At 40.8% G+C, this 25,772-nt stretch overlaps 1 protein-coding gene and 2 long non-coding RNA genes across 5 annotated transcripts in view; all 3 read left to right on the top strand.

The window, feature by feature from the left end:
• The window catches only part of LOC139062506 (uncharacterized), a 265,098-nt gene extending 255,426 nt beyond the window's left edge, over nucleotides 1–9,672 (top strand). The window contains exons 1-4 of one of the 2 annotated variants that reach the window (XR_011516040.1): nucleotides 8,224–8,528; nucleotides 8,617–8,634; nucleotides 8,715–8,901; nucleotides 9,403–9,672. This is a non-coding gene — a long non-coding RNA (uncharacterized lncRNA). Of the gene's footprint in view, nucleotides 1–8,223; nucleotides 8,529–8,616; nucleotides 8,635–8,714; nucleotides 8,902–9,402 lie in introns of those variants that run through there. The other variant, XR_011516039.1, reaches the window with a different exon arrangement.
• An 11,468-nt stretch (nucleotides 9,673–21,140) lies between these two features.
• On the top strand, nucleotides 21,141–22,286 carry LOC139066273 (uncharacterized). The gene is made up of 3 exons (XR_011519206.1): nucleotides 21,141–21,207; nucleotides 21,856–22,026; nucleotides 22,117–22,286. It is a non-coding gene; the product is annotated as an uncharacterized lncRNA (long non-coding RNA).
• Nucleotides 22,287–23,325: 1,039 nt separating this feature from the next.
• On the top strand, nucleotides 23,326–24,608 carry LOC129165274 (cartilage intermediate layer protein 1-like). Of its 2 annotated transcripts, none has more exons than XM_070543520.1 (6): nucleotides 23,326–23,389; nucleotides 23,481–23,521; nucleotides 23,611–23,644; nucleotides 23,725–23,748; nucleotides 23,928–24,111; nucleotides 24,260–24,608. In XM_070543520.1, exons 2-6 carry the CDS (start codon nucleotides 23,510–23,512, stop codon nucleotides 24,381–24,383), a joined length of 378 nt encoding a protein of 125 aa, XP_070399621.1. In that variant the 5' UTR covers nucleotides 23,326–23,389; nucleotides 23,481–23,509; the 3' UTR covers nucleotides 24,384–24,608. The 2 variants fall into 2 exon arrangements, with proteins under 2 accessions (XP_070399621.1, XP_054603971.2); XM_054747996.2 differs by having other exon boundaries at nucleotides 23,327–23,389; nucleotides 23,478–23,521.
• Nucleotides 24,609–25,772: the final 1,164 nt, after the last annotated feature.

A 25,772-nucleotide genomic window follows, 5' to 3' on the forward strand; every position in this document is an offset into this window, starting at 1 on the left:
AATTGGGGTGTCTGATTATTTTAAAAGTTTTTAAACAAGTTTGGGACCAGAAGTTCTGGTCAAAGCTGACTGATCGATCCGCCTACCATTTTTCAATAGGGATTGCAATTCTATTGTCTATTATGGACAATGTCTTATATACTTTAAACAGTAGTTTGGGGGGTTTGAGATTATAAAAGTCAAATACCCTTGGTGGTGTTTGTAATTCTATTTTATTGAGCTTAAATTTTTGTTTGACTACAGATTTAATTTGGTGATATTCTAAAAAGCTATTCTTATCCATTCCAAATTGGGAGAGTATTCGATTAAATGGGATGAAGTCCAATCCTTCATATATGTGTTCCAGGTATAGGATCCCTTTTTTTTTCCAGTCCAGAAGGTTCATCATTTGGTTATTTTGCAAAATATCAGGATTCTTCTAGATAGGTGTGCATCTGCATGGTATTAGTGTTTATGTTTATGTTTATGTATTTAGCAGACGCTTTTGTCCAAAGCGACTTACAAGTGATAATCGGCATTTTGCCCTTGAGGCTAACAACAACAATAACAACAAAACATTGACATCAGTCATGGAGGGTATGGAACAAGGAGTGGACAGTAGAGAGGGGGGGGCGGGTGCAGGCAAGGTGCTAGTTAAGAAGACGCTCTCTGAAGAGCAGGGTCTTCAGGAGTTTCTTGAAAGTCGAAAAGGAAGCCTCTGTTCTGGTAGTGCTTGGAAGGTTGTTCCACATTTGTGGAACGATGCGTGAGAATAGTCTGGATTGTCCTGAGCGTGGCGTAGGCACTGCTAGCTGACGATCCTGTGATGATCGGAGCGGCCGGGCCGAGACGTAAGCCTTTGCAAGAGGATTCAGGTAGATGGGAGCCGTACCATCTCGGACTTTGTATGCTAGTGTTAGCAATTTGAATTTGATGTGTGCTGCTAGCGGTAGCCAGTGGAGCTCAATAAACTGAGGGGTGACGTGTGCTCCTTTTGGCTGATTGAAGACCAGACGCGTCGCTGCATTCTGGACCATTTGAAGAGGTCTCACAGTACTGCCTGGAAGACCAGTTAGAAGGGCATTGCAGTAATCGAGGCGGGAGATGACAGTAGATTGTACCAGGAGCTGGGTGGCATGTTGTGTTAGGTATGGTCTGATCTTTTGTATGTTATACAGCACAAAGCGGCATGAACGGGCAACAGAGGCAACAAGATCTTTAAAGTTCAGGTGTTCATCAATCACAACACCCAGATTTCGAACTGCCTTTGAAGGAGCCAGAGATAGGAAGTCATTTTGGATTAAGATATTGTGCTGTATGGATGGTTTTGCTGGGATGACAAGTAGTTCAGTTTTAGAGAGGTTGAGTTGGACATGGTGGGATTTCATCCATTTTGATATGTCAGAGAGACAGTTTGAAATTCATGCAGAGACAGTGTGGTTGTCCGGTGGAAATGACAGAAAGAGCTGGGTGTCGTCTGCATAGCAGTGGTAGGAGATGCCATGTGATCGAATGATCTCACCCAGTGAGGTGGTGTATATGGCAAAGAGAAGAGGTCCTAGTACAGAGCCCTGGGGGACTCCTGTGGCAAGATGGTGCACGGTAGAGGATTGTCCAAGCCAAGATACACTGAATGATTGTCCTGTGAGGTATGATTCTAACCAGGCGTGTGCTTTCTCTGTGATCCCCATGGTAGAGAGTGTAGACAAAAAGAAGCCATGGTTGACAGTGTTAAATGCTGCCAATAATTCGAGCAGGATAAGCACTGCGGATTTGCCTGTCGCTCTAGCTTCTTTTAGGGATTCAGTCACTGCTAACAGAGCTGTTTCAGTGGAGTGGCCCTTTTTGAACCCAGATTGGTAAGGGTCAAGCAGACAGTTTTGTGAGAGGTATTCTGTGATCTGCTTGAATGCCACCCTTTCAATGATTTTGGACAAAAAAGGGAGGAGAGAGATAGGTCGGTAGTTTTCCACATGATTTGGAGGAAGAGATGTTTTTTTTTTTTTAGCAGCGGTTGAACCTGAGCATGCTTGAGAGAGATGGGAAATGTACCGGATGTCAGTGATGCATTGATCACATGTGTGACTGCTGCAGCTACTGTAGGAGCAATAGCTTGGAGCAGCTTAGTCGGAATGGGATCAAGTGGACATGTAATAGGGCGGCTGCACGTCAGAGGCTTGGACACACAGTTCTCAGTGACAGGGGAAAAAGAGGAAAATGAAGCAGTAGGGCCTGAGATGGTTGGGCTTGAAGGAGTTTGTGGTAGTGAATGTTCAGGAGTGGCCAGTTGAGTAAACTGTTTGCCTATAGCTGCCACTTTGTCAGTGAAGAATGAGACAAAGGTGTCAGCTGATAGATTGTTGGTAGGAGGTGGAGATGGAGGGGCGAGCAGAGTTTTGAATGTTGAAAATAGTTTCTGAGAGTCAGTAGAGCTGAGAATTAGTGAAGACGCTGTCATTTTTAGATACTCCCACCATGCTGTCAGAGAGGTGCTGATACTAATACTTTTGAAGCCTTCATGGTTTCTTATGCTTGAGCTAATAAATGGTAAGTCTGAAAGCTCTATCATATTGCAAAGTGTCTGTTCTATATCTAACCAGGACACATCTAGTGGGTAATCTTGCAACCATCTTGGTATGTATTGCAGCCTGTTGGCTAAGAAATAATAGTAAAAGTTGGGTAAATCCTGTCCTCCTTTATCTTTGGTCTTCTGAAGCGTTTTTAAGCTAATTCGTGGAGGTTTATCCTGCCAAAGGAATTTGGTAATTGAGGAGTCCAGAGATTTAAACCAGTCAGCTCGTGGTTTGTTTGAGATCATCGAAAATAAGTAATTTATTCTGGGTAAGACCATCATTTTAATTGTAGCAACCCTCCCCATGAGTGATATCGGTAAGGATTTCCATCTTGCAAGATCATCTTCCACTTTCTTTAAAAGTGGGATGTAGTTTAGTTTGGTTAGATCTGCTAACTTGGGAGAGATATTAATTCCCAGGTATGTGATATTCCTTGACTCCAATTGTGTATTAAGCAAATTAACAAAAGAGAAACTAATTGGTAGAACTGTGGATTTTAACCAGTTTATAGAGTAATCTGAAACTCTTGAAAAAGAGTTTATCAGTTCTATTGCTTGGGAGAGAGAGGATTGAGAATTCTGGAGAAAGAGTAAAACATCATCTGCATAAAGACTGATCTTATGTTTTATTTTCTTACACTTTATCCCTTTAATACCTGTTGTTTGCCTAATTGCTGCCGTTAGTGGTTCGATAAAGATAGCAAACAGTGAGGGGAAGAGTGGGCATCCCTGCCTGGTCCCCCTCTGAAGACAGAAGCTAGCTGATATTTGGTCGTTTGTCCGGATACGTGCAGTTGGTGAACTGTATAATGTTTGTAGCCAGTTTATGAAGAAGTTCCCAAAACAAAATTTATGTAAAGTTGCAAATAAGAACTTCCAGTTAACTATATGAAAAGCTTTTTCTGCATCTAGAGATAATATACTAGTTTCTATGTTTCTACTGTAAGAGAAATCTATCAAATTAAGTAATCTACGTGAGTTAGTGGATGACTGTCTACCCTTGATGAAACCAGTTTGGTCAGGGGGTTACCTTCTCTAATCTTTTTGCCAGGGCTTTACAAATTATTTTGAGATCAACATCAATAAGAGAAATTGGGTGATAGCTGGTAGGAAATGCAGGGTCTTTGCCTGGTTTAAACAAGAGACTAATATTGGCTGAGATTATGTTTGGCTGTAATCTGCCGCTCTCTTCGATTTCTCTCACCATTCTGAAAAATATTGGAGCCAGAATGATCCAGAATTCTTTGTAGAACTCTGCTGGAAACCCGTCTGGACCTGGAACCTTCCTATTAGGCATGGATTTAAGTGCTTCCTGGAGCTCAGCTGATGTTAGTGGTGAGTCCAGGACTGTATCTTGGCTGTCTGATAATTTTGGAAGTGTTATCCTGTCAAGGAACTCATTGATCTCGTTATCAGAGTTTATCAGTGATTGGAAGACAGCGGGGGCGTTGCTGAGGCCGAAGGGAATGACCAGATATTCGTAATGGCCTAGGGGAGTCTTGAAAGCTGTCTTCCACTCGTCGCCCTCCCAGATTCTGGCAAGGTGGTAGGCATTACAGAGATCCAGTTTGGTAAAGATGGTGGCTTTCTGAACAGGTTCAAAGGTTGAGGACAACAAAGGCAGAGGATACTTGTTCTTTACTGTGATTTGGTTCAGGCCTCTATAATCTATGCATGGGCGCAGGGAACCGTCTTTTTTAGAAAAAAAAAATCCTGCCCCCAAAGGGGAGGTGGACGGACAAATAATACCAGCATCAAATGCTCTCACGTTCAGGTTTGGATAAACTGTACAACCTGCTGGAAGGTAGTGTGGCTCCTTGGAGAAGATCGATGCAGCAGTCGTAGGGGCGATGGGGTGGTAGAGAAGAAGCTCGGTCCTTGCAAAACACAGCTTGGAGGTCATGGTATTCGGATAGAATCAGAGACAGATCGGGAGGAGTCAGTGAACTGGAAACTGGAACCGGGGCAGAGAGGTTAGCAGACAGAAGACAATGAGATAAACAAAACGGGCTCCAGGATGAAATTTGACTTGTTCTCCAATCGATGTGAGGATTATGGGTGACTAACCAGTCATGTCCTAGAACCACCGGGGATTGGGGAGATGGAAACACAAAAAATGTAATAGTCTCATGATGGTTGCCTGAGACCTGTAATTTAACGGGTGCTGTCCGGTGGGTGATGGTTGTGATGGAGTTACCATCCAGTGACGACACCCTGATGGGAGTGGAAAGCGGAGTGGTAGGAATATGGAGTTGGTCCACAATAGTCTGATCCAGTAGGTTCTTTTCACATCCGGAATCCACCAAGGCCTTAGTGGAAAAACTGTTCTGATTGAAGGAGACTGAGCAGGTTAGAGCACACCGGGAGGATTTATCATTCAGACTACCACCCACCAATACATGCAGAATTATTGGCGGGCTCTCCCTTTTGGGCAAACCGGGCAACTAGACAGGAAATGACCGGGTTGTCCACAATATAAGCAAAGCCGGGAGGATAACCGATATTGCTTTTCCTCAGGAGTTAGACTGGCCCGACCTATTTGCATGGGCTCATCAGAAGGGGCAGATACGTGAACTGAACTGGGAGGTGATGTTGTGCGGACCGACTGGTTTGGCAGAGCTGGCTGATAACATGGCCGAACCGGGTTTGGGCGATTTCTTAATCTCTTCTCTATGCATACTGCGAGGCTTATTAGATCTTCTAATGTCTCTGACTCCGGACAAAAAGCGAGCTGATCCTGTATGTTATCATTAAGGGCTTGGGTAAAAGCTCCCTTCAGAGATTCTGGTTCCATACTTGAGGTGGTAGCGAGTGTTCTGAAGTCAATGGCAAAATCCAGCACAGTTTGTTTTCCTTGCTTCAGGTTCCAAATAGTTCTAGATATTTCAGCAGGTGTTTCTATATGGTCAAAGGTGCTCTTAAACTCAGTGAGGAAATTGCGCAGGGTCCCTTTAAGAAAAGTTGGATCGCGGCTTTTTGCTTCTGCCCACTGTAAGGCGCGACCACGGAGCAAACCGATGATGTAAGAGATTTTAATTGGATCGCTACAGTACGTCTCTGGGTATGTTTCAAACGTCAACATGCATTGCAGGAGAAATCCCCGAACCTGACCGAACTCACCGCGATAGGTGTCCGAAGGGGTGGACTCCGGGACCCGGAAATGCAAACAAAGTGGCGGAGCAGCGTGTACCGGGAGATCTCGAGTGGCTGGTGGAGGACCGGGAGGATTGGACACAGTGAGCCTCTCATTTAACAGTCGGATCATGGATTCTACCAGGTTCAGTCATCGGCCAGATGGAGTTGACAGTGCTATAAAGTTTATGCTGATCACCCTGGTGTTGTGAGATTATGCATGTGAAATATTTGTTCCTGGCAGATCTAACACTTTTCTGATACAGGTCAAGGGCATCCATCATAAGCTGTGTGAGGTTAGTAGCTTGTCCTTTTTCCAACTTCTTTCCAGCGCCCTACAATGCCACCTGAGGCTATGTGTATCATTGTTCAGCCAAGGATCAGAGGTGGTTTTCTTATGTCTAAGTTTAAGGGGAGCGACTGAGTCCAGGGCAACAGAACAAGTCAAATTAAAAGAATTTAAAAGCCCATCCACACCCGTGCTATCCCAAATGAGGAAGGATTAGATAATTCAACCTCCAGGATGGACAGTATAGTGAGGCAGTCCTGGAGGGAGAGATGTGCCTAGAGTAGCGAGGAGCCTGCCTTCTCACTACTGGTAATATGGCAGATATGTTAAAAACAGCTGAGAAATGACCTGAGAAACAAACAGGGTGAACAACCAAGTCCTGCACCTTCAGTCCAAATGATAACACTAAATCCAGTGTGTGAGAGTGATCATGAGTAGGAACATTGACCAGTTGCTGGAGGCCAAATGAAACCAGAACATCTGAGAAATCTCTCACCAGAGGATTTAACAGAATTTAAAGCAACGCAGCATTCCCTGTGGCACAAATTTTTCAACACAAAAAAATGGCCCATGGTGAAAGTTTGAAACATGCTTTGCTGCATTTTTACTGATAGAAATTAAATAAGACCAGTTCCACTGGACTCAATATTTCATGTGTGTGCCAGGTGTGCATCTGAAATTATTGTAGCAATCCCACATTTTAACAAATGTTTTGTGGTCATATAGTCTGAAGAAGACATTTTTACAGTGCAGTTCTCTCTGGGTCAGACATTAAAGCCAGGCAGCCTGTGAGATGGTAACATGCTGACTTAGAGACATATTTACAGACTTGGTTACAACCAAGATGGTAATGTAAAGGAGGGTGTAACATACAAGACATGAAATGATTTATAAACACAGATGTTTAAAAAATATCCAAATAACGAACTCAGAAAGCCTGTGGGATAAATGTTTAGCAACTACAACTAAAAATAACTCTGAAGAGAGAAAACACATGAGGTCCAGATTAAGGTAAAGGCTGAAAGAGAGGAGCAACGATCCACCAGAGTGAAACAACCAAGAATATGACACGATATATACGGCAGCAGGCAACTTCAAAAATAAAACTAAAACTTTCTTAACTAAACTAATATTCTAAACAAAGCTAAGCTCAAGACTATTTTAAACAAACAAGTTGACAAGTAAATGGTAAATGGCCTGTGTTTGTATAGTGTCTTCTTAGGGCTCTACAACCACCCCCCCCCCCCCCAACCACCCCCCCCCCCAAGGCTCTTCACAGCATCAGTCATTTACCCATTCACACACAAATTCACATGCTGGTGGGGATGAGCTACGATGTAGCCACAGCTGCCCTGGGGCACACTGACAGAGACAAAGTTAAGTGTCTTGCCCAAGTACACAACAGCAGCATTCTCTGGTCAGGGTCGAGATCAAACCTGTAACCTTCTGATAAATGGACAACCCGCTCTACATCCTGAGCTACTGTTTCCCCTGCTGTCCAAGTGGTTATCAAAAGCATTAAACATACAAGGTCACCATTTGCCACAAAGTCATCTGGGAACGTCAGCACAGACCTGAGCCCCACAAGTAAAATGAAAGTCTTGACTTTTAAAGGAGCTCCACACCCTAGCTGTCATCAGGAGAATTGGTGACAGAAGGGAGGGGTGGTGGGACATTCTTAGCCTGCCCCGTCCGTGGTGCTGATTAAGGCGGTAGCAGGTGCAGGTGCTATCCACGGTGCTGCAGAGAAAGGGCAGAGTGCAATGGAAACATGCGCTGTCCATGGTGCTGAACTCCAGCCCCGGGGACGGACAGGCAACAGCCGTAACAGAGATCCTTGCACGCGCACACTTACATACACATACACACACACACACACACACACACACACACACACACACACACACACACACACACACACACACACACACACACACACACACACACACACACACACACACACAATATATGTGTTTAAAAATGCTCTATAAGTTCTATTACTTCTGTAGGTGATTTGTTAAATCAGTGTGTGTGTGTGTGTGTGTGTGTGTGTGTGTGTGTGTGTGTGTGTGTGTGTGTGTGTGTGTGTGTGTGTGTGTGTGTGTGTGTGCTAGACCTGCATATCTGGGGTTTTTACATCCATAAAAATGTGACAAAACAAGTTTTAAACTTTCATCGTCGGCCTTTTGTGTTAAAAAATGTGTGCCACAGGCAGAGATGTGTTACTATATAAAGGCAGCGGTAAACACAACCAACATGTGGAACAGAGACGTCTTCTTGGTAAATTCCTTCTGGTTTTTACTGGTAGGAAAACATCATCAAAACAAAATACTCAAACCACCAAAGAAAAATGACAATTTCATGGATTTTTAACAGAACTTTCTAAAAATATTTAGTGTGGAAAATAAATGCTCTTTTTTAAAGTTTTTATTTTGGTTTGTAGCTGGGGGGGTAAAATTTTAAAAGAAATACAGTAAATTTTCAACATTTTCTTTTTTAAACAACTATAAACTATTTTATAGGCAGTTGTCACTGTTGTTGCATTTTTGCTGCTTGGTGAGTTCATCTTCCGCTTTGAAATTTCTCCAGCTGTTTTCTATCATCTAAAACCACTAACTACTCTTATTCTGCTTTTATTTTTCAGCTAGTGTTAAACCAGCAAGTAAGACAACTTCACCAAAACATTTAGACGAATCTTACAAAGATGTGTTTCATATTACTTTCTTTCCTGTACAATTCCAGGGTCAATTCCTAAGTTTTGCTGGACCATTTGGTACAATCGGTACAATCCAGAAAAAGGTGACTATGAGGATCTGAAGACCCTGAGGAGTGAAAACCCTGGACAAATTTGTCCACAACCTTGGCTCATCCAGGCTGTTACTGTTGTTGGAAACATCCCAGCTAAAGACACAGGACAGAAATTCTATGCGTGAGTTTCTGAATATTCATGTTTTTATTATAAATCTCTTAATAAATCATGTTTATTAAATTGCTGCTGGAGCTGCTTACAGCCAAGTGAATCTATGTATTTTCTTGTGTCTTCATTTGTTATTTTATGATATAGTTAGTTATACTTCTCTAATTATTTAAACAACTTGAATTCACAGAATATCTATTAGATTAAATTATTATCTATAAGTAGAAGACGAAGAAGAAACAATGTTTTTACAGCGCCTCTGAAGACAAATCATCAGGTGCTTCACAAAACCAAAATTAATCATTTCAAAATATCATTATAAAAATTGGGTGGACAAAATGAAAATTTTATATAAAAAAGCCAAACACGCAGGTGACCATCCTGATTTTACTAGAAAACACAAGGGAGGCAAATATGCCACATTTAAAAGGGGAATTGGTAATGAAAGTTGCTTTTTTATAGTGTGAAACTCCAAAACTACATTATGTACCATTAACCTCTGTTTTCTTTCAGCTACAATGTTGAGATAGGTTTCATTTGCCGCAATGAAGATCAAAAATCGGGTCGATGCTTGGACTACAAGGTTCGCTTTGGATGTCCGTGTGTTCCTCCTTAGCGAATCCACTGATGCCAATGACCTGAGACAAGCGAAGGAAAATATGATTTTTGTTGATTTTAACTATTATTTCTGTCCCTGAAAGAAGTTTCTGTAATTTGTTACTGAAACACTTTAGGTGATCTCTACTTTTTTCAGCTTTGAATAAACAAATACATAGCAATAAATTCAGTCAATAAAAGGCAAAGCATTTTTTTCTTTCAAAATAAAGCAACACATCTACTAAAGTACTATTTAATCAGATAGGTGCAGACACAGATGCTGTAACATCTTTTTATGAAATAAGTAGACTGGTATTATCCTAGGGGGCAGTGTTGATTACTGACTGGTCCCTAATAACAAGATGCACTACATCAATAAACTCTGAATGCATGTCACAGGTCAACTGTAGCAACTAGGACAGAACAATAGGGTCAGATATGCTCATCCACACCCAAAAGCAGTGGTTTGTATTTTTTTGTGAACATTTTATGAATTTGGATCAGTAAATGTTTTTGTGGAAGTGGACAAGAATTAGACGAGAAAAGGTTTGTGCAATCTCAACCTTTTAATGGCTAACACCTACGTATCTCCACAAAATATATAAATAACATAGAACTTCTTGTCTCATTTGTTCTTCTGCGCCAAAATGTATCCCTCTTCCTGAATGACACTCCTTCACAATAAGTGCACAACCTTCTTGTGTGAGAATATGCATTTGAGACTAAATGACTAAATTTCCACGATCTTTAAAACTTTCATGATGGAACTGGATTGTTATATGGATTGAGAAGTCAGCCATGCCTATGAAAGATTGGTATAGGCTGCGCTAAAGGTTCAAGGAGTGTGCTGAGTGTAATGTGATGAAGGAACCACTTCTCCCCTCTAACAGCTGTTCTGTTTGACACAGTGTCAGTGTGCATGAAACAGCCTCAAGGTCATGCATTCACTTCTAATGTTTACATTCCAGCAGTGAAGACAGAAGAACGAAGAATGAACTATTTTTTTTTAATTAATCAAAGAACTATTTTAATAAAGCTAATCAAAACAACTGTTAGTCAATAATTACCATGTGACCGATCTGTGAAGTCACAATGTTATGATTAATGTTTAATAAGGAAAGGACGTATTGTAGCTACTAGTCAGCTGATACACAAGATAAATAATCATGACACATTCCGGTCGCAAAATCCAATCAGAACCTTCACTCTGAAGTGTGGCAGAGTCTCTGTGGTGTTTATTTAGTCTGTCAGCTGTGATTCGTCCAGAATCGTAAACATCAAGATTAATAAAACAGTACAACGTCATTTTGAGTTCAGTATTCAGCCAGCTCTCAAGATACTCTGAAGTTCATCATTGCTAAGTGGAGTACGGACCGGCCACCTGTACTTTTTACTTTAAGCTGACAACTGCCAAGCTGGGAAATCCTGTCATTGTTACCAACAAAACAACGGTTCCTTCAGAATAAAAGCTGAACTCGCTGACCCAAAGGGGGGTCCCTTTGATGTTGTGAAACACCTGCTGCTTTTTACCTGGAGAATATCCAAAGACTGGTTTGTCGTGCTGAGGACGCTGTTTCATCGGCTCCAGGAGCATGGGAAGGTCGTGAACCTGGCAGCCTGATCTAAGATGGAGGTCTCACTGACAGGTAATGTAGAACGGCACAAATAGCATCTCATGTGTTTTCTGACCACGGTCCAAACATTGATCAGTTAGGAGCAAAACATCATCTCCCACTCAGACTCGCTTTTCCAGAACGGAGGCTCTGAACTGACATCGCACCAACACACACTACACCTCACATTCCATTCCATTCGCATCCATCACTAGAGAGTTAGTCCTGTTAAACTAACAGGATCCCCCCCCCCCCCCCCCCCCACCCACCACCACCACCACCACCCCTCCCCACCTTCCTATGTGTAATGTCTGAAGTCTGTTGCATATATGTTTGAGGTGGGTTTTTTTTGCAGAGCAAAGCTGCCCTCTCTATGGAGGGTAGCTCTGAAGTGCCTTTTTTCCCCCTCCACCTGAACCAACCCTCATGTAAACCCCTATTTTCTCTATTAAGGTAGCGCGACTCATGGTTGCGAATGACCAGTCACCAATTCTTGTCATGTGTCTTGCCCATGTATGTCTGATCTCTGAATTGTGTTTACTGAAACTCTAATTTCCCTCTGGGATTAATAAACTATCTTTGATTGATTGATTGATATATTTTTGGAAATAAAAAAAAATCAACTTTTTTGTTGAAATTTAAGTGTAACGCAACATTTGATGAACCCATTTTTCTGAATATATCTGGTTAAAAGTCAAATGGTGGCTTACATTTAATGTTTCACAGGAAAAAAAAGACCAATATTGTTTGCTTTTGTTAATAATTTTTATTGCTGTAGATTTTATTCTTCACAGTTGGAAAAAATATAGAGATCACCCACAGACTTTTCAGCACAGTTAGTAAAAGGGCCCCAATAACACGTGACTAAAACTTGCTAAAGTGACAGAAAAAAGAGCAAAAATCTGCATAAAATCCCATTTTTCATTTCTCTCAGGTGATTTTCAGCCATGGATTCAGTCAATTGGAATTAAACATGGACATTGAATTCAAATCAATTCAAGTTTATTTATATAGCGCCAAATCACGACAAGAGTCGTCTCAAGGCACTTCACATAATAAAAATTCCAATTCAGGTCAGTTCATTAAGCCAATCAGAAATATTTTTTCCCATATAAGGAACCCAGCAAATTGCATCAAGTCACTGACTAGTGTCAGTGACTATACAGCAATCCTCATACCAAGCAAGCATAAAGCGACAGTGGAGAGGAAAACTCCCTTTTAACAAGAAGAAGCCTCCAGAGAATCCTGGCTCAGTATAAGCAGCCATCCTCCACGACTCACTGGGGATCGAGAAGACAGCAGACACACACACACACACACACACACACACACACACACACACACACAGACAAGTAATGTGTCTACAGTTATATTGTGATGTCTTAGTAAATATTCTATTTGGTGAAAGATAAACTTTATTGTATTTATCCTAGTGGATCTATAATTAAACGGATAAACTAGTATTAGCACATCAAAAGTCAAGGAAACCAAAAAGTTATTATCAGGAGAGAGAGAATGTTTAAGTGGTTAGCAGCAGTGTGCTAGTCGATGGCCTCCTCCATGAGGCCACCACAGCTCAGCAGAACGTCATTGTCGCATCTTCTGGGGAGAAAAACACTTACAGAGAAAATAAAGTTAACAGCTGAAATTGGACAAAATAGTACAGTTAAAGAGCAGACTGTAGAAGAAAGCAGTAGAGTGTGAGAAGTGGTCAGTGTATCCTCCAGCAGTCTAAGCCTATAGCAGCATAACTACAGAGATAACTCTGGATAATCTATCCTATTTAGATGTAGGCATGTTGGAGGCAGGGCAAGGGAGAGCCGTCTTTACCGACTGTACACTCCACCTCCCTGTACTCCCCCACTTGTCCAGATTTAGGCTAACATCAGATTTTAACCATAGGCCCTATCAAATAAAAATGTTTTAAGCCTATTCTTAAAAGTAGACAAAGTGTCTGCCTCATGGACTAAGGCTGGGAGCTGGTTCCACAGGAGAGGAGACTGATAACTAAAAGATCTGCTTCCCATCCTAATTTTAGATATTCTTGGAACCACCAGTAGACCTGCAGTCTGAGAGCGAAGTGCTCGGTTAGGAACATATGGAACAATCAGATTCCTAATGTATGATGGACCTTGATTATTAAGAGCTTTATATGTGAGAAGAAGGATCTTAAAATCTATTCTGAATTTAACAGGTAGCCAATGTAGGGAAGCTAAGACAGGAGAGATATGATCTCTCTTTTTAATTCTCATCAGAACTCTAGCTGCAGCATTTTGGACAAGCTGAAGACTTTTAACTACATTCTGTGGACTTCCTGAGAGTAATGAATTACAGTAATCCAGTCTTGATGTAATAAATGCATGAACTAGTTTTTCAGCATCACTCCTGGAAAGTATGCTTCTAATGCCATTAAGGTCAGGCGATTGGCTAAGCAATTTCCTTTTCTGGATTTCTGGTCCAAAGATGAGAACTTCCGTCTTGTCTTGATTTAAAAGCAAAAACTTTAGAGTCATCCAATTTTTTATGCCCTCAAGACAAGCCTGTAATGTACCCAACCGATTAGGTTCATCAGGGCTAATGGATAAATATAGCTGAGTATCGTCAGCATAACAGTGGAAGTTTATCCCATGCTGTCTAAAGATTTTACCAATTGGGAGCATATATATATTAAAAAGAATTGGTCCAAGCACTGAACCCTGTGGTACTCTGCAAGTAACCCTGGAGTATGAAGACGATTTGTCATGTACATTTACAAAATGAAATCTGTCAGACAGGTAGGATTTAAACAACCCTAACGCTGTTCCTTTGATCCCTACAACATGTTCAAGTCTTTCTAAAAGAACATTGTGATCAACTGTGTCAAAGGCAGCACTGAGATCTAAGAAGACTAGAACAGACACAAGATTCTTATCTGAGGCCATAAGAATATCATTTGTAACTCTCACTAATGCAGTTTCAGTGCTGTGATACTCTCTAAAACCAGACTGAAATTCCTCAAACAGAGCATTAGTGTTTAAATGCTCACATACTTGGATGGCCACTATTTTCTCCAGGACTTTGGATAAAAATGGAAGGTTAGATATTGGTCTATAATTCATTGGGTCATCTGGATCCAGAGAAGGCTTCTTAAGTGAAGGTTTGATTACAGCAACCTTAAAATTTTGTGGTACATACCCATTTACTAAGGATAGATTGATTGTATCTAGAATGGGCAGTAACCAAAGGAAATGCATCTTTAAATAATTTGGTTGGGATTGGATCCAAAATGCAAGTTGAAGGTTTAGATGAAGCTAATATTTTTGATAACTCTGAAAGCTCAACTGGATCAAAACGGTTCAAGCACAGATGAGGTTCTACAGTCACCTCTGAAGCTACCTCACTTACTGAGGAAGAAGAAATCGCATTAGGGAGGATGCTAAAGATTTTGTTTCTAATAGAATTAATTTTACTTGTAAAAAATCCCATGAAGTCATTACTGCTGAGGGCTAAGGGAATAGATGACTCAGAGCTATGATTCTGTGTAAGTTTAGCAACTGTACTGAAAATAAATTTAGGATTATGCTTATTCTCCTCAATTAATGCTGAAAAATAAGCAGTTCTAGTTTGTTGAAGCTTATTTTTATAAAGCGCAAGACTATTTTTCCAGGATAGGTAGGCCTCCTCATGGTACGTAGAGCGCCATGTTCTCTCCAATTTCCTAGAGTTTTGTTTTAAGGCTCGTAAATGAGAGTTAAACCAGGGAGCCAACTTCCTGTCCCTAATTACCTTATTTTTTAAAGGGGATACATCATATAATGCCACATGTAAAGAGGATTTAACATGAAGAACTAAGGCATCAATTTGTGAGGGGCTAGAACTGAAAATATTGCCCTCTGCTACATGCCTCTGAGATGCTGAGGACAGTAAAGATGGAACAGTTGATTTAAAAGATGCAACTGCGTTGTCAGATAGAGACCGACTATAGTGAAATTTACTTTCATGTCTCAAGAACTCAGTTATAAAAAACTCAAAGGTTATCAGAAAGTGGTCCGAGAGGACTGGATTATGTGGAAAGATTGTTATTTCCTCACACTCAATGCCATAAGTCAGGGAAAGGTCCAATGTATGATGGCAGGAGTGGGTGGAGCTATGTATTCTTTGAGTGAAACCAATTGAGTCTAAGATAAAACTAAAGGCTACATTGAGGCAATCATTTTCAATGTCCACATGAATGTTGAAATCCCCCACTACAATGACCTTATCAGTATTTAGCACCAAATCAGATAAAAATCTGAAGCTAACCTTGTTGTCCCTTCATTGTTGACCAGATGGCTGATCTGCATTGAGGCAAATGAAGCCTAGAATGGTATTGTAGCTGAAAGATAACAGAGAGTACTTAGTTAGTTCATATTATAGTTATAAAGCAATCAAACCTTGGACATGGGAGGAGTTCGGTGAGACCATGGATCAAGACTTCCGTATGGCTTCGAGGAGATTCTGGTCCACCATCCGGCGCCTCAGGAGGGGAAAGCAGTGCGCTACCAACACTATCTATAGTGGGGACGGTGTCTGTGGCAAGGCTCCAGGGGTGGATGAGATTCGCCCGGAGTTCCTTAACCCTCTGGGGTCCAGGGTGTAATTTGCCGTTTTTGACTAATTTAGAGTTTTCCTTTGTATTTCCAAAATAAAAACCATAACCACTGCCTTATGTGGTATCAATCTTTTCAGCACAACCTGGATTTTATGAATTTATACTTATTTTTTATATTTGGACATAAAGGGGTTGCATATTAGACAATAAATCACTCAAAAACATAAAATCCGAAAGTTGTTTATTTTACTGTGAAACCAACAAACATTAATGGTGAATGTTTTTTTTATAATTTAGAATGGTAACACTCATTTAAATTAAAGTTGTTTATATATTTTTCTAATGGTAATAATTACTTGTGGCAGTATTGTGCTCCATACCCTCTGTTATCTTTCAGCTACAACACTCAAATAGGCTTCACTTGCTGCAACGAGGACCAGAGATTTGGCTAATGGGAGAAACAAAGTTTGCTTCTGATGCCCATCCCATCTAGCCTGGCCTGCTAGACTCCTCCTCTGTTTAATTCTGCACAGAGAAAGGGTCTGGGAACTCTCCTATTCAAATAACCCCACCCCCTGAGAATTCTAACCGAGCCAATCAGGGCTGAGTAGTGTACGTCACACATCATAACGCCAGGTTTTTCATAAACATGGCGACTGAATTGGAGTTCACTGTGGCTCTTTCCTCTGTTCTAAATGACTTGGACATGTCTTTAAAACCACAACAAGTAGAAATGCTAAAAGCCTTTCTTCTAAAGAAAGATGTCGCCAGACACCATTTTTTACTACAGCTACAAAACTACAGCGTCGCGCGGTACAGTCGGCATTTCCGTCTTTTCTCTGATTGGTTGGTTTTGAGCTGGCTAGTCCCGCCCCTCAAGTGCTTCTCTGCCTGTGAGTTACCAGAGTCTTCTCTGTGCAGAATTAAACAGAGGGGGAATCTGGCAGGCCAGGCTACATCCCATTATCATCCTACTCCTTAAACCAGGGAAAATTCTACTAAATGTCATCAATCTTTTAAGTGATTTGGAATTTTCTTTTACTGTATGGAAATAAATCAACAGGATTAAAAATAAGCAATAAAACAAACATCTAATTGTCTATTTTGGATGCAGAGCCTTCATTTATCTCTTAATCAATAAATTAACTAAAACATGATTGTTTCATAGTTCAAGGATAAAACTTGGAGCTTTATATTTACCTTAGTTATGTTTTGTAACCTTTTGTTTTTCAGGCTGCAAGCTTGACTTGTATCACAGCTTTGGCTGAACCTATGGGGTTCTGTCTAACCCCTTCTTTCCACAGGAGCCGTCAGCAGCACGTTACTGCAGCAGCATGTCTTGCTCGCGTAAGCTGCTGCTTGGCCCTTCCCACGAGACGCGACGCAGCAGGGGAGCAGCTGTCACCGACAGAGCACGAAGTCACACGAGTGACTTCATCAGTAAACACAACAACAAGCAGGAAAAAATTACATCATGGCTCCAAAAGGTTTGTGTTTTATGTTCTGTCTGTTTTATAATCGCCAATACGGAGCTGAAAAACAAAGGAGACCGCTAGCTAGGTGATAACTTATCACGGGGACGCACAGTTAGTAACTTTTTTTTAAGTAAAGCAACAGGAAGGCAGTACGTTTCTTTATCCTGGAAATCTCGGGAGCTTCGCTCCGTTTCCGCATCCGATTTCCTGTCTTTCCTTCCCCAAAAATGTCGAACTTGACCTGTTTCAGAGGCGTCGTGCATAGAAAATAGAACCGGCGCGTAAGGGCCGCGACATGCTGCTCCTGAGACGCGGCCGACTCACGCTGCTGACGGCTCCGGTGGAAAAGGTTCTGTTGACCACAGCGGTTCCAGTCATCAGCCATGACGTGCTGCTGCGGTAACGCGCTGCTGACGGCTCCGGTGGAAAAAAGGTGTAAGGAAGTAGATCTCAGGTCACACATTGTTTATGTTTTGAAAGGAGCAGTGAAATAAATCTTTTGCATGAATGAGGAGATGAATTGTCTGAATGTTTTAAGTTAAATGCTCAGTAATCAGACACCTTTTTCAGAATATATAAGAGCTGGTTGTTTTTCACATGGAAAGTGAAAGAAAAATGCTAAAGTTAGGTAAGCATTTCCTAGAAACACATGCATGTGTTGACAAAGCCTTCAAGGGCCAGAAGTGAGTAATGCAGTCCTGTGTATTTGGTCAATTAGCATTTTTATGTATGAAAATGGAGCAAAACAACTTTTAAAATGACCCAAGAAAAGTGTAGGAGGCGACCTTTAGTGTTAGAAATGTCTAGAGGCTTGTGCCACAAGGTGACATATGTTGCTATACGGGAGCCAAGGAACACACGACCAGCTTACTGGTTCAAGAGGTCATCTTAGTAGTCTCATCTGGTTTTCACAGGTAAAAAACACATTCTTGCACAAATTGCTAATGAAACAAACAAATGAATAAAATGAAAATAGAGAGTACTGTTTACTGTTTAATTTAATTTAATTTTTTACAGCTGTTTCCATCAGATTTTTTCATTTTCAGTGAATTTAAGAGTGAAGCTAACATTGAGAAAATAAATGCAAAATTTCATCAACAAGGAGGATGCAGTTAGAGTCAGATTTTGTTGTTGTTTTTTAAGGTTGAAGAGCAAACATTCAGGAATCAGTCTTAGCCAATCCATGTGCAGTTTGCATGGATCAGTCTAAATCAACCTCTTATACTAGTCCTTAAAGGCCTAGGGATGCACCTTCTCTCAAGGAGATAAATAAATGTCGGTGGAAGGACTGTGAAGGGCCATGGGGCCACCAGTCAAGAACAAGCAAACAAAAATGCAGACTGCCTCAAAGATTTCTAACAGTTGTGGGATGTAGCTGTAGTCTTCTAATACGATCTGTCATTCTACATTACACATGCATGCAGTGCAAAGGGGCCACTTTCAGGTAGGCATTGGCTTGGACCTCCAGGGCACAAGGGGGCTCCAAAGGGCCGACAAACTTTGAAGACATAAACAACAGCAGTGAGACATTAGGGCTATTTCCACTATCAAAACTTCAGGGTAATGTTACCTCAGAAAGGACCGTTTCCTGAACCATTCCAGGAATCGACGGAGTTCCCAGAGTGACCCAGTAGAGTCACTGCGCTAAGCCTTTGGCTAAGTCACGCTGATTGGTTGCAACTCAGTTGGAAATTACATCAACAGACATTCCTAAAACAACCAGCATTTTAAAAATTGGAAGTGGTGAACTGGAATAGGGAGAAAATAAATCAGGCAGCATTGGTGCTCACTAGGGAGGCGTCCAGGAGGCATCCTAACCAGATGTCACCTCAACTGTCTCCTCTCAATGTGGAGGAGCAGCAGGTCTGCTCCAAGCCTCTCCCAGATGAACAAGCTTCTCACCCTATCTCTAAGGGAGGGCCAAACCACCCTGCGGTGAAAAGTCATTTCGGCCGCTTGTATGCATGATCTCGTTCTTTCGGCCACTATCCAAAGCTCGTGGTCATAGGTGAGGGTATCGACCGGTAAATCTAGAGTTTTTCCTTCTAGCTCAGCTCTCTTCACCAGGACAGACTGGTACAACGCCTGCATCATTGCAGACAAAGCACCAATCCGCCCATCAATCTCACACTCCATCTTTCCCTCGCTCGTGAACAAGACCCCGAGATACTTAAACTTCTCCACTTGAGCAGCGAAAGCTGGAGATTGTGTTCTGATGAAGCCAAAAGGACCATATCTTCTGCAAAAAGCAGAGTCCTGATCCTCAGGCCACCAAAACAGATCTCCTCAACCTCTTGGCTGAGCCTAGAAATCATGTAATTAAAAGAATAGAATTGGTGATAAAGGGCAGCATTGGAGTCCAGCTCTCACCTGAAATCATTATTTTTTTGCTCTTTTTGGGGGGAATTCTAGTTAGATCCACACCAAATTTTTGTCATGATTGACATGTAGACAAAACAAACAGCCATTAAAATGTTGGGTGTGTTGTTGAAACCTTCGAGGTGCAGGACTGGAGAAAAGTGTCTTGTTTATCTGGTTCTTTGGTAATTTTATCTTAGAAAACAAGAGGGACAGCCTGCAGTGTTGTTTGTCCCACAGGGTAAAACGTGTCGCCAAAAGCAGACATATTTCTTTTCAGCGGAGATTGTTTCAGTAAAAAGGTGCTGTCATTGTTAAAGTGTAGGTGATAACTAAACAAGAGGAACAACACAACCAATAAGGGGTTAAAAATACTTAAAAGGGTGGTTGACTCAATTAATCAATACATTTGCAGGGGTCTCTAGCAGGAAAGAATGCCTTCTAAGTCATACTCGGGGGGCCTGCATCAGCACAGAGTCTTATTTCCTGATATTGAGAATCTCTCATCTGATTGGCTAACAGCAACGCAACCCTACTACTTAACCCATTAGCTCTGCAACGTTGATGTTTGAACTCCAAAAATAACACAAGCTTGGAGGAGTTCTGCTAGGTGGTGGAGTTGATAATGCTAATAGTTAGCTTCTGCTACTTGTGACATTCTCTGCTGTTTCCTGGATGCTAAACAACCTTCCCCATCATGAGTGATCTCAGGATAAGCTCCTCTACCCAGGAGCAATCATGGCTCTGAACCGAGAGGGCACATTGACCACAGGTCAACTGCACAGAACATAGTGCAATACTTTATATAATATGTGCAATCTTTATATATCTGCAGATCTTTGTATTTTGGTTTTATCTCTTTTATATCGTCGGTTTAATGCTTTTGAGTCAACTGCACATTCAATCTCATTGTACCAGGAAACAGTGACGATGACAACAAAAATGTATATTATCTTATCTTCCTCAGTAGAATTAAATGCACTAGTATCACAGCGACCAGAATCCCGGCATGCATTGAGGTCGATGATGCAATACTCCCCTTCTCAATTCTGCATTTATTTGCACACTTGTGTACTACACACTCGAAGCCTTACAGCACAGTTCCTCCAAGTGCACTTTGCTGAACACCGCAGGGCGCAGTGCTAGTATTAGGATTGGGCCTTAGATGGTTAATTAGCACCTTCTTCTTGTTCTTCTTTGACATTTTTTGGCAATTGGCAGAAAATGTGGTGCATCACTGCCATTACAGTAACTGGCTTGTAGAGTAGGTCAAAATAATGTGCAAACCAAGTAATAAAAATGCCAACATCCTCATCCTTTCATAAAAATGAGTTATTTTTAAAAACTGGAACAAAGCCAGAAAACTCTCACATCCAGAATCCCATGTGCAGGAACTCCTTCATGTCCTGCCTAATCTTCTTTTCCTCCAGGTTTTGAATCACTTGTTGCATTTCTTTCTAATACATCTTTAAGGGCAACTAAACATGTTCTGATTTAACAAGGTTCACATTTCCCTGTGTGCTAATCCAGTGATATTTAGCACATCTGTCTTTCATTTAGTAATCAGCCCAGCTGTTTCCCATCAGTAATCCTCCTCACTATATAAACCCTTGTTTGAATTTTCTTTAAGGCAGGTTCTTCTGTTTGTTTTTGCATTGTGGCCATCCTGAGCTGACTTCTGTTTGCTGCAAAAATGATCAAGCAGGCAAGATTTTTTTTTTTTTCTGTGGAGCCACTATGACCAGACCTAAATGTAAAGTTTGATGTGCCCTAAGTAGAAGTGACCTGAGTTAAAAAAAATTATATAAATGAAAAACAATATTGTTGCAGATGAGCATCACCTTTGCTGCAGTGCTGCTGCTTGTCAAGTTCATCTTGTCAAATCATAGTCTTGAAGAGGATCTGCTAGAATGTGAATTACTAACTAGACATATTCTCCTATTCTAGTTTATGTGACACCAAGTGAAGAAGGTAAAGACAAATACCTGTAATTTTCTGCTAAAGCTGTAAATGCATCTGCTAGTGATACTGATTAGTACATAAAATTATTATTTTTATTTTTATTTGTGATAAAAATCAAATCAAAGATACTTTATTAATCCCAGAGGGAAATTAGAGTTTCAGTACACACAATTCAGAGATCAGACATACATGGGCAAGACACATGACAAGAATTGGTGACTTTGGTCATTCGCAACCCTGAGTCGGGCTACCTTAATAGAGATAAGAGGGTAACATGAGGAATTGATAAAGGAGGAGGGGAAAAAAGGCACTTCACAGCTACCCACCCACCAGGAGGGCAGCTTTGCTCTGCAAAAAAAAGATAAATAGATCATAACCCTCATGACCCAAGGCTCTGCTGGACTAAGTGGTACAACAGAGACCATGCTGGTGGACAAGGTGACGACGAGACTCTGAAGGACCTGAGGAAAGGAAACCCTGGAGAAATTTGTCCCAAACCTGCAGCGGCTGTTACCGTTCACTGAGGGATCCCGGCTGAAAAGACAAACCAAAAGTTTTATGCGTGAGTTGTCAACTTCATGGATCTCTGCACACATGTAAATTTTATGCGTGCTTTTTAAATCCTGACCTTAAAGCAACTTTCTCCTTCCAGCTACAACACTATCGTGGGTTTCATTTGTCGCAATGAGGACCAGAAATCTGGCAAATGCAAAGACTACAAAGTTCGCTTTCATTGTCCATGTGACTCCTGCTGCCACTGACCAGAATGCTGCTGCTTTTCTCAACTGTAGGAAAATAAAAAAATAAATAAATAAATAAAACATTGGCACAATGTTAACTTGTGTTTTTGCATATTTGTCTTTGATTACGTGTAGCGGGCTTAAAGGCATGCCCAGTATTCAAAGGTTTGGAACAGAAGCTTGGCACAAGTCAACTTGCAGGTACAGGGAAACTTTACTATCTGCCACCATGCTAAAAAAACAAACCTGCTGGACTAAATTTGTAAATCAACCAAGACTTTCTGACAAGAATAGACCAGCTGAGTTCTGAAACAAACTTTTTAAAGTCAAAAGTTGGCTGCAGTTAAAGGAAATTGGGCCTTAAAGGTGAGAAAGTAAAAGGTAACGAATAAAATTTAACCTTTGAGTTTAAAAAAAAAGGGGCCTGAAGCCAGTAGGAGCAAAGCTCATCTTGGATACCTTATGCTGTTTCTACCATCACCACCTGGACCAGATCAGGTGCATCAGAAGAGAACTAAATGGGAGTGAAAAATTAAATTCTGCAAGTCAAAGATTAAACCAAAGATAAACATTGTCAAGGTGTGACTCAATTAAAATTGTCCTGAGCGTGGTGTAGGCACTGCCAGCCGACGATCTGGTCATCACAGGATTGTCGGCTAGCAGTGCCTACACCACGCTCAGGACAATCCAGACTCTTCCAATGCATCGTTCCACAAATGTGGAATGACCTACCACGCACTACCAGAACAGGGGCTTCCACTTCAGAGAGCATCTTCTAAACTAGCACCCTCCCTGCACCCGTCCCCCCTCTCTGCTGTCCACTCTTTGTTCCCTCCTCTCCATGATTGATGCCAAGTTGTTAATGTTAGCCTCAAGGGCAACATGCCTATTATCACTTGTACGTCGCTTTGGACAAAAGCGTCTGCTAAAAACATAAACATAAAAAAGGAAGTTAACATTTTAGTTAAATTTTATGAGCAAAGTCCAACAGGTCACACTTTGGGAATATTAGACCCTAAAGCATTCACAGAATGCAACCAAACAAGTATTTCTATAAGCACGAGTTAGGAAATGTTATAAATTAGTTGCTGCAGGAGGGAGGGTGCCGCTATATAAAGGCTGACACAAACACAACTGACTTCAGTGCATAAAGGAATCATCTTGAGTTTCCTCCAGTTTTACCAGGTAGATGTTTTTTCTTACAGGTTTCTGTTCAGTTATGGAAAAAGATGCATTTAATGATTAAAAGCAAAAAAAATGTTCTTGTTGGCAGCAGTTCAGAACTGACATCCTTAATCTGCAACTATGATGAAGCTGGTAAGTAAAAGTTGTATTAATGTGTGCGTGTAAGCTCTGATGTTGCACTAAACCTTCATAAGAATTCATTTAAAATATTTCTGTCATAGCTGACCATCGTTTTGGGTGCAGCGATACTACTTGGTATGTCAATTTTAAGTTTCAGTTTGGACAAGTTCATAATTTATTGTTGCTAGGTAAATAATCTGATTTTGTTCCAACAGGCTTCATGGAACCAATGATGGGAGGTGAGAAAGCCCAGATTTTTGTTACCAAGTAAAAAAATCTTTAATATATGTTATAAGTTAATGGACATAAAATGAATCTGATGTGAAAATGGGTTGAAACTATGATTTTTACACTTAAATAAATCCAAGATTCTGATTTAAAATATAGAAAAAACCTTTATTAATACATCGTTTTACAGCTGGCCACCCACCATGCTGGACCCGTTGGTACAACTCAGACATTCCCAACGGACCAGGTGACATAGAGCTTTTAGCTCAGCTGACTCATGAGTATCAAGGAGAAATTTGCCCCAAACCGATGAACATCCAGGTTGAGACTGTTGACGGTGTTCCAGCCAACAAGACGGGACAGATATTCCACCTGTGAGTTGTTTTACAGTGACATGAAATCTTCATCCTTAAATGTTTATTTGATTCTTTCTCCAACAAAAAAGTGTTTGGCGCCATTTGGGAAATTTGACACTAAAAGCAGAAATGTGGTCATTATTTGGTATCTACTGTTGTCTTTCAGCTACTCCAACACCAAAGGGTTCGTTTGTCTGAATCACGAGCAGAGTTCTGGCAAGTGCTTGGACTACAAAGTTCGCTTCCAATGCCAGTGTAATTCCAACGAACATCTCTACTGCTGTTATTGACGAGACAGAAGAAATTAAAGTTGTTGGTTTCGGCAGCATTCCTAATTGCTCCTTTTAAGTTTTTCCCCAATGAAATATTGATTCAAAGTCCAGGGTCTGGCTTTTATGTGCCACTGGTGCTCCCTAAAAGCTGTGTGAACAAGGCACCGAGCACCGTGCACTATATATATCTATATACTTTGGGGGAATTAATGAAGTGCAATAAAGGAAATCTTGAAAAACTGATTTTTATTTTTGTCTTTTATTCCCTAATTTGGCATATTTAGACTGAGCCTTCTATTGAGTTTTCATTTATTCTGAGACACATTTACAGTCAAATGAGTCCAAAATAATAAAATAAATCATTAAATTATTGAGCAATCTTCAGTTATAATTAGGTATTAAATAATGAAAATAAATAGTAAACAATTGCTACAAACATGCGCCCTCACCCTGCACCGTCTCCACGCCGCGTACGTCCCACGATGCAGGATAATGTGCCCTACTATCTCCATTTCCCCACATTCACACCTCCCATCTGGGTGTTTCCCAACCAAAAACATCTAATGATTTCAATTACTCCACATTTACCTGCGTGCTGTTTGATCCAGTGTTATTTAACACATCTGTCTTCCATTTAGTAATCAGCCCAGCTGTTTTCCATCAGTAATCTTCCTCCTCACTATATAAACCCTTGGTTTGAAGGTCACTTTTAGACAGATTATCCTGTTTGTTCTGTGTTGTAGCTGGTCTGGGCTGACATCTAGTTACTGCAATAATGATCAAGCAGGTGAGAGTTAGCTTGTAGAGCTAATATCACCCAGAACATGTTAGTTTAGTTTGACATTGCTTAAATTTATTATTTAAAAATTAACTTCCTTGCAGTTGAGCATCACTTTTGCTGCAGTGTTGCTGCTTGGTCATTTCAATTTCTCAAACTATTGTCAGAATTGATCTGTTTGAATGTGAAATCACTAACTAGTATAATGTCCTCTTTCAGTTCATGTTAAGCTTAGTGAAGAAGGTAAAGGCAAGCACTCTAAAACTACCTGATTTGGTCCCTCTGCACTTGTACATGTGCTGGCCAGTAAATTAGAATATCATCAAAAGGTTGAAAATATTTCAGTAATTCCATTCAAAACGTGAAACTTGTACATTATATTCATGCAATGCACACAGACCAATGTATTTCCAATGTTCATTACATTTAAATTTGATATTCATAAGTGACAACTAATGAAAACTCCAAATTTGGTATCTCAAAAAATTAGAATATTCTGAAAAGGCTGAATATAGAAGACACCTGCTGCCACTCTAATCAGCTGATTTACTCAAAACACCTGCAAAGGCCTTTAAAAGGTCCCTCAGTCTTGTTTTGAAGGCACCACAATCATGGGGAAGACTTCTGAC

The sequence above is a fragment of the Nothobranchius furzeri genome, chromosome 2 (assembly GCF_043380555.1).
Source record: "Nothobranchius furzeri strain GRZ-AD chromosome 2, NfurGRZ-RIMD1, whole genome shotgun sequence".
Classification (NCBI taxonomy): Eukaryota; Metazoa; Chordata; class Actinopteri; order Cyprinodontiformes; family Nothobranchiidae; genus Nothobranchius; species Nothobranchius furzeri.

Coding starts and splice junctions, on each gene's coding strand:
- LOC129165274 (XM_070543520.1), top strand. Junction 23,749..23,927: donor CATGGAACCAATGATGGGAG/GTGAGAAAGCCC, acceptor ATCGTTTTACAG/CTGGCCACCCACCATGCTGG. Junction 24,112..24,259: donor ACGGGACAGATATTCCACCT/GTGAGTTGTTTT, acceptor GTTGTCTTTCAG/CTACTCCAACACCAAAGGGT.